General features: G+C 38.1%; 1 protein-coding gene across 1 annotated transcript; it reads right to left on the minus strand.

Moving 5' to 3' along the window:
• Positions 1-1,312: 1,312 nt before the first annotated feature.
• LOC149204284 (uncharacterized) lies at positions 1,313-2,843 on the minus strand. The gene is made up of 2 exons (XM_089393258.1): positions 2,659-2,843; positions 1,313-2,158 (listed from the first exon to the last, which is right to left on the minus strand). Exons 1-2 carry the CDS (start codon positions 2,732-2,734, stop codon positions 1,488-1,490), a joined length of 747 nt encoding a protein of 248 aa, XP_089249384.1. The 5' UTR covers positions 2,735-2,843; the 3' UTR covers positions 1,313-1,487.
• Positions 2,844-8,540: the final 5,697 nt, after the last annotated feature.

The raw sequence follows: 8,540 nt of genomic DNA on the forward strand, positions 1-8,540 counted from the left end.
GGATTTTGTTTATTAAAGAATTAAATTAGAATTATTAACTAAAGAATATCTATAGCTAGTGCAACCTAACCCAATTTTACTCCAATTTTACTCCGAGGATTTCCATCCACAGGCATGGAAAAACTTTCCATCTTTGTGGTAAGAGATGTGTTTTAATTACAAATCATTGTATTATGTGTTTTAATTATATTTTATTATTTCATTGCAGAGATAACATCAAATATAAACTTCGTATAAAAAGGTCACGAACTAAGTAGGTGCATTAACCAACACAAACATACCTTACAAATGCTAAGGAGCTCTAATAGAAAAAGTAAAAAAATTCAAATATTGAATTGTCCATGCCACAACGCAAGAGGCCAATCAAAGAGCAAACAGTCCTGTGTAATGGTGGTGAAAATCAATTCAATGTATGCAGGGAGGGAGGAGGGTAATCTGGCAGGCTGAGAAGACTGCGCGAAGGGGTTCAAACCATTAATGGAATTAGGTGCAAATCGTTTGGAGTTTAGCTAATGCGTAAACCAAAATCTAACCTTATGTAGTTTGGTTATACATTCATTTTACAATATTTTACTTTCAGTTTGGTTATATATGTTCCCTTCTACAATGCTAAAACCCTCATAAGTCATTAGCAATTTCATCCCAAAATGAAATTACTATGTCAGCAATGTTAACAATAATTGAAAATATTTTGTGAATGGGTCTAGTTGTATAGATAATGGTGTTTATTTTAAAATAAGGTTTTCAAAATTTTAATTTAATTATCAATAATAATTATTAAGTGAAAAGTAAGAATTTACTTCTATAAAATATTGTAAAAGATTTTTAATAATAATCACATATAAAAAATTGACATTTATTTCAAAAATAGTTATGTTCATATTTTTAATTAAATTGATTAATTAAAAAAAAAAATCTTAGAAATATATTTCATATAGACATGGGGTATAATTTTTTTGAGCACAAAGTATTATTAAATAATGATATTGTAACAAAAAAAAGTTTAAGAATCTCTAGGATAAAGTAGAGATGAATATCCATAATTAAAAATCTAGGATAAAGTAGAGATGAATATCCATAATTAAAAATCTTGTTATATGTTTATATTTTCTTATAAAATAAAAATATTAAATATATATATAAACTTAAAAAAATAAAATTACAATTTTCCAGGTTTATAAAGGAATTTTAAACACACTATCAAAAAAAACTATAATGTTGGTTTGTTTTAATGTTCAAACTAAAACGGGTTTATTTGTGTTGTTCCAAGAATACGTCGTTATAATGGGATGAACAGAGTGGGGAATGATGATTATACTCTTACAAAACAAGTCTTCATATAATATAATTAAATGGCATATACTCCCGAATTCAATAAAAGGAGTGGAATCCTGTAAGCTTTTAAACTAAATAACAGCTAGGTTGAAATTTTAAAAGCTTTTACAAAGAATCTGGTATGCACTTCTATGTGTCTAGTGTAGAAGGCTTTAAATGTAATGTCGTGACCTTGATTTATAAGTGATGTACAACCCAATGGATAGAACCACCACGGTCGATGCTATCAAAACCCCACGGTTGGAAAACGAAGCAGGAAACTCAGTTCTACAAATTTCCTTCCCTGCCTGCGCATGAGTTGATATTGGTGGCTCTCCAACCAACTCTTTGGCCTGCTCAAGTGCTTTTGCCTTTTTCTCTCCCAGCAATTCGTTTGATTTTTCCGCAGCTACAGTAGGATTTTCTTTATCATCACCCTGTTGAATTGCCTCTTGATGTCTTGCGCTTTTATCGTCCTGTGCAGGTGCAGCACGCTCCTTCCTCGAATCTTGTTGCCCTGCGGGATTCGATCTGTCGACGTTCGACTGTAGCGATTGATCTGCTTTTCCACTGCCAGGAAGCGTGTCTGTATTCTGTTGCTGAGAGACGTGAGGCAAAGGCAGCGATACACGCAACCTCGCATCACTAAACTTGGCACTGACGCTATCGAAGTTCAAATTCTGCGGGACAGGGACTTCGATAAATTTTCTGAACCTATTCCCCCCTCTCTGCACTTTCTCTGATTTCCCTCCCACTTTCGTTATTTCCTTCGCACCACGTTCTCCGCTGATGACAAGACTCCCTCGGTTATTAATCTGCACTTTCACATCTTCCCTTCTAAAACCTGCACAGATAAATCATGGAGTCAATTATCCCAAAAGTATTATAAAAATAAATACAGGCAATTCAAAATAAATAATTTTTAAAGGTTAAGTATAATTATATATTTAGAAAATTAGGAGGAGGCATGTTTTAATGGTTGGTGTGGAAGTTTGATTTTTATAAGTTTGGTTGGTGTGGAAGTTTGATTTTTATAAGTTTAGTGCTATAATTTTAGTTAGTATAGAGGTTTGGTCTCTACAAATCTTATATATAATTTAAGTTAGTGTAAAAGTTTGGTCTCTATAAGTCTCGCAATATAATTCAAGTTATTGTAGAGGTTTGGTCCTTACAAATTCTGCCATACAATTCAAGTTACAATTCAAATTAGTGTAAAAATTTGGTCCCTACAAATCCAGCGATACAATTCAAATTAGTGTAAAAGATTAGTCCCTACAAATCCTGCGATACAATTCCTAGCAAGACCATATAAGTCAAACTGCTAGTTTATGTTAAGAGAATCACCTGGCAGATCGATGTCTACAATGTGACCGTCGTGGGTCTCCTTCTTACGTACAGTAGGCTCGAACTCAGACTCCATCCCGTACCTTTATCTCCTCTCCTAGCACAGTACTAAATGGATGATTGATATAACAAAAATCTCAATGCTGCAAATATTGTGAGCAGATCTAAAAAACAAAACCAGATAGATCATTGCTCCATTTCAGGTCTGTGTATATATATTTATATAGTCTCGTGATTTGGATTGCTTGTGGACAGGCCTCTTCTTACTATCGGCTAGCAGGTAAAGTATCTTGATTAATGCGAAAAGGAATAAGATATATAATGCCGAGAATCATTGAAAGAATTAGATACCTCGATCGTTGTAAGGAGGGTTTGGCATATATACAAGCCTTCCTCGGAAGCATTGAAGAACCAATAATTCTCGCAACCTCACAATGAAATGTTTGATTTGGGGTAAACCCACAAGTATTACTGTTACTTACTTTCCCTTTTGGATTATACTTTCACGTGAAAGACGTTTCTCTGAACCCCAAGCAAGAGATCGTTTTACTTCCTCGTTTAGCAAAACACCATGTTAGTTGGCGTCCAATACCGAATACAATCTTTGCATTAAATGCTAGAAACCAATAGCTATAAGCGCTGTAAAACGGCCGCACAGTTTACCGCATCTCTTAAAATATTTACGCCGTAAGGCGTTTCCCTATGAGATTAACACTTCCCAAATTGCTTTCGTGTCAAAATAGCTCCCAAATTGCTTTCGTGTCAAAATATGTGCTATTGGATTTTGGTGCTATTGGATTTTGGTGTTAGACGATTAGGTAATCCTTATCCGTTGATTTGAATTGAGCAAGGCCAGCCGCGACTGTTCGTTCGATCCTGCAATAACTGCGACTGTTCGTTCGATCCTGGATCCTCGTTTCCAGGTGTATGGCTTGCCGGAGAAACATGAAGCGATCCTGCATCCTCGTTTCGAGGTGTATGGCTTGCCGGAGAAACATGAAGCGAAGAAAGTTATGTGGATATGGAAGAGCCACCGCTTCGATTCTCTGGCGATTACATGAAGGGTCATGGCGCTTGAAGTGGAAGCGATCCTGGCTCTTCCAGTGTACACCCCCATTTTCATACAGGAGGCAATGAGTTAATTTTACTTTTGGACAGTTACATGCATTTTTGAGCCCGAGTTTTCTCAGAGCATAATCGTCTCCACAAAATTTTGTATCGTAGCAGTCGTTTCAGATGACCTCTATGACGCTCATGGAATGTTGGACGAACTCAAAACCATCACGGAGGCAGTTAAATGGTGATTTCAAATTATACAGACGTTTACAATTTAGAATTTCTTTCAAATGCTGAGGTTATTATTTAGAATTGAAGATTATTTTGGAAGTAATGGAAGCCCAAGCAGGTTAAACGTTGGTCGTGCTTCTAAAATCCGAACGAACTTGCGATGACTCTGATTGAATCATAATAAAGGAAAATTAATTTGGCTTGAATGTGAGTTAGCTGCAAAAGGGCATGGATGAAGTTTTGCTCATTTTAAAAAAATTTGCATCATTTGCTCATCTCTGGGAAATCATGCATTCATGCATTGTTGTTCTTATTATTATTATTCTAGGACAACCTTGTGGGATCCCCCTTTGCTTTGGAATATCTGGATGAAGGATGGCTGAACCACTGGCCATAATCGTGGCTGGTAATTCTAAGGGACGTGACCAGATTTGGACTTATGTTCTCCCTGTTGGCAACATGCTTTTCGGCAGGTGTTTTAACCAATTGAACCCTTCAGAGCCATTCCTGCATTATTATAGGCCATGGCTATAAGTTTCATAATCTTCACCCTAAAATTATCCTTAATGCTTTTGTTAATTATTAATGCTTTTGTTAATTATGCTTCATGCGAGTAAATTCTACCATAATTTCAACCATATAACAGATTGGATTTTTTGCTATCTACATAAAATGCAACTGGGCTTGTCCAACAAGACTTTCTGGATGCCATCGATAAATACCTAACAACATGGCTTGCATTATATTACTTCTAAACCAGATTCATTATTAGTTCCTCATTTTCTATTTCAGATATAGCAATTAGGTAAATCACCCATCTTATAGGACTAACAATGCCTCGCGAGGCTACCAATTGTCTTCTCTGAGATTATCAAATATCGGTCGTATTTGGTGTGGACTATCTCTGAAGCCTGTAATATGCGAGGTAGTAAGATTCAAGAAAGATAATATTATTTTAGTTTATTTTCCATGCGAAATTGAAATGATAGAAGCATATTTTTATATGAATGAAAGGCTTGTATGTGTCTTTTGACCCACAAGCAAGCTTGTCTCTGTTGTACATACTACAAATAACGTTTGTGGTGTTAACAGTTCGAGGTCATTCTTCTGGATTTTCTAGCGAAAGAATGTCTAATTCCCCATGATAAATTAGGATTTATGCAAACCCAATATTGGTGCATTTGCTTCATTACCACGGCAGAATTGCTTCGAACTATTGCGAATTTGTCTAATTTCTCCAAGATAAATTAGGGTTTATGTAGACCAAAACCAACGTTGTTGCATTTACTTCTTTACCATGATAGGCTTGCTTCTAAATATTGCGAGTTTGTGCTTTATTTTCGAGCCATTCTATGTATTTTGTAGTGCAAATTATAATGTCATGAATTAACTGCCTATTGCAAGGTTAAAATTTATGTCTTTTTTGAGTGATTTACATACAGATTTTAAAGCTGCTGCGACGAAAAGCAAAATTAACGAGGATAATTTCTTTTAAAAGCGTTTTCATTGTAGTGAAAAGTCTAATTAATTACAGTTCACCGCCCGCCTTAACTGTATAGCAAATGTTGTACTTTGCAAGCCTGAATTTTGAAGGACGAAATCTGATGTTAATCATCGTAGACTGACTCGAGAATCCAGAAGCTGCGTCATATCCACACGTTGTGTTCCAGGTTTGATCGTCGCCAGTCAAGAAAAGGTTCTGCCGCCATTAATAATTTGCAAGATTTTTTATGCATTTCAAAACTTTGCAACGTCTGAACATGCTTATTCAATTTCGAATACCGAGGAATCAATGACCAGTGAGTCAAATTCACAACTGTTTTTTCAATCTCTCGTCAGTCTTCAGATGTCTTAATGGATTTGCCGGTCAGTTACCATCCTTACATCTTATAGAGTAACATTGATTTGAAAGGGGTTTACACATGTTTGCTTCATATTTTGTACAGATTTGCCACCACTCTCAACCGCTTTACGAATCAATTTTACTTCCCCTTTAAAATATATAAATGTGTGAAAATATTCTAATGTTTTCATACAATAACGTTTGAACTTATGAAATATCGCCTTTCCCGCCTCCGAGGATCCAACAAATCTATCAAATATTGAAAACCTAAAATGAAGCCATTCTTCAAACTTTCCCAAGGTTGTCATCGTTGAAACACACAAATATATTAAACCAAAACATGCGTGGTTTAACGAAGATCGATTTAAAAACTTATTTAAAAAAGACCGACGAAGGGGAATTGAAAAACCTAGTAACTCCAGTTTAGTCTCATTCAGCAGTTAAAAACGCAGAGCGAGCTGAGATTTGTAGAGGGAGCACTCCGTGTAGCCGGGAGGGCATTCATCAGCTGTCAACATGTAATTACGCAGTAAGGCGTTTCCCTCTAGAATCAACTCCCTTCGTGGATTAAGTGTCATTTTGTGCACCATACGATTAGATGTTAGACGATTACACAAATTTCAAGCGTTAGATCAATGGCAAGGGGAAGAGACACGGGCGGAATGGAGTGGTCACTGTGATTTGAATTCATGGTTATTGCCAATCGCAGAACCTGCGCATACCTCCGCAATGCCCTTGATGCCCTTCGTTTCCGCGGAGTTTCGACCTTTAAACTGCAGACCACCTTTGGTGGCCACCCTTCCCGTTTCCTGTACAGGCAGGAACAGACGAAGGTGAGCCAATCTCAGTTTCAGTCCCACCTTTTCCCTCCTTCCCAACTATTCTTCCAATGGCAGGAACAGTTGAAGTATTTGAACACCCGCCCTCCTGCCGGGCAGATATCGGCGGAGGACAGCAGGAGATTGCTAAGATTCGTCCGGTTGGAGGATGCCAAAAAAAGAATACAGTGGATTCACGACGACCGCATTTCATAAGACGAGCTGCTGCGAGTTTGCATGGAGTCGCTGGAGGGGACTTCAGAGGAAGAAGCGAAAGGAATATCGAAGCTACTTGACGAATCAGGCCATGTTCTCGTATTGAAAAAGACTGTCTATTTTCGTCCTTACAAGGTATATCTAAATCAGAGCTTCTTTAGCATTTCCGGGGCTCAGGATTCACTGATTTGGGATTTTGGTTGTGGTTTCACTGATATTCTTTTTTCTTTGGTGTGGTTTCAGATAGCAAGAGCTTTCGAGAAGATCATGCCTACGCCCCTTGCAACGAAGAGCGATCCTTACAAGGAAGAGCTGGAGAGACTGGAGAAAGAAAAGGAGGAGATTGCTCAGAAAGCTCAAAGTCATGCCATGACAGAGTTACGGTTGGGGTTGGGGTTTTTTGGACTTCAAACAGCGGGTTTAATGAGGTTAACATTCTGGGAAGTGTCATGGGATGTGATGGATACCTTCGCAATGCCCTTGATGCCCTTCGTTTCCGCGGAGTTTCGACCTTTAAACTGCAGACCACCTATGGTGGCCACCCTTCCCGTTTCCTGTACAAGCAGGAACAAACGAAGGTGAGCCAATCTCAGTTTCAGTCCCACCTTTTCCCTCCTTCCCAACTATTCTTCCAATGGCAGGAACAGTTGCAGTATTTGAGCGCCCGCCCTCCTACCAGGCAGATATCGGCGGAGGACGGCAGGAGATTGCTGAGATTCGTCTGGTTTGAGGATGCCAAAAAAAGAATACAGTGGATTCATGACGACCGCATTTCATATGACGAGCTGCTGCGAGTTTGCATGGAGTCGCTCGAGGGGACTTCAGAGGAAGAAGCGAAAGGAATAGCGAAGCTAATTGACGAATCGGGCCATGTTCTCGTATTGAGAAAGACTGTCTATTTTTGTCCGTACAAGGTATATCTAAATCAGAGCTTCTTTAGCATTTCCGAGGCTCAGGATTCACTGATTTGGGATTTTTGGTTGTGGTTTCACTGATATTCTTTTTTCTTTGGTGTGGTTTCACATAGCAAGAGCTTTCGAGAAGATCATGCCTACGCCCCTTGCAACGAAGAGCGATCCTTACAAGGAAGAGCTAGAGAGACTAGAGAAAGAAAAGGAGGAGATTGATCAGAAAGCTCAGAGTCATGCCATGACAGAATTACGGTTGGGGTTGGGGTTTTTTGGACTTCAGACAAGAGGTTTAATGAGGTTGACATTCTGGGAAGTGTCATGGGATGTGATGGAGCCCATTTGCTTCTTTCTTACATCAATTTACTTCATGGCTGGATATATATTTTTCCTGAACACATCCAGAAATCCTTCATTCCAGAGCTTCTTCAGCATTCGCTTCGGTGCCACGCAGAGAAGACTGATGAAGAAAATGAATTTTGACATAGAACGCTTTAGAGAACCTCGGAGGTTATCCAGGCCTGGGTTGAAGCCCCCTTATTGTCGCAGGCGTCTCTGTAACTGTGATGATATCTAAGATCCCTAACTCTGTAATTTTTTTACATTTAATTAAATAATAAAAAAATATATAATGAGGCAAAAAAAACTGTCACAAAAAAAGACCGACAGAGGAGAATGCAACAGAGAAGACAGCATGATAATCAGGGAACAACTTGAATAGATAAATTGTAGTCACACTCTGTAAGTGTGGGAGAATTCCAGATAATGTAAGGTTGACTCATGCATTTTATTTCCAAAGCACTGCAATTC

Source organism: Pinus tabuliformis, chromosome 1_2 (assembly GCF_031772625.1).
Source record: "Pinus tabuliformis cultivar Carrire ecotype Pingquan chromosome 1_2, CPIR1, whole genome shotgun sequence".
NCBI lineage: Eukaryota > Viridiplantae > Streptophyta > Pinopsida > Pinales > Pinaceae > Pinus > Pinus tabuliformis.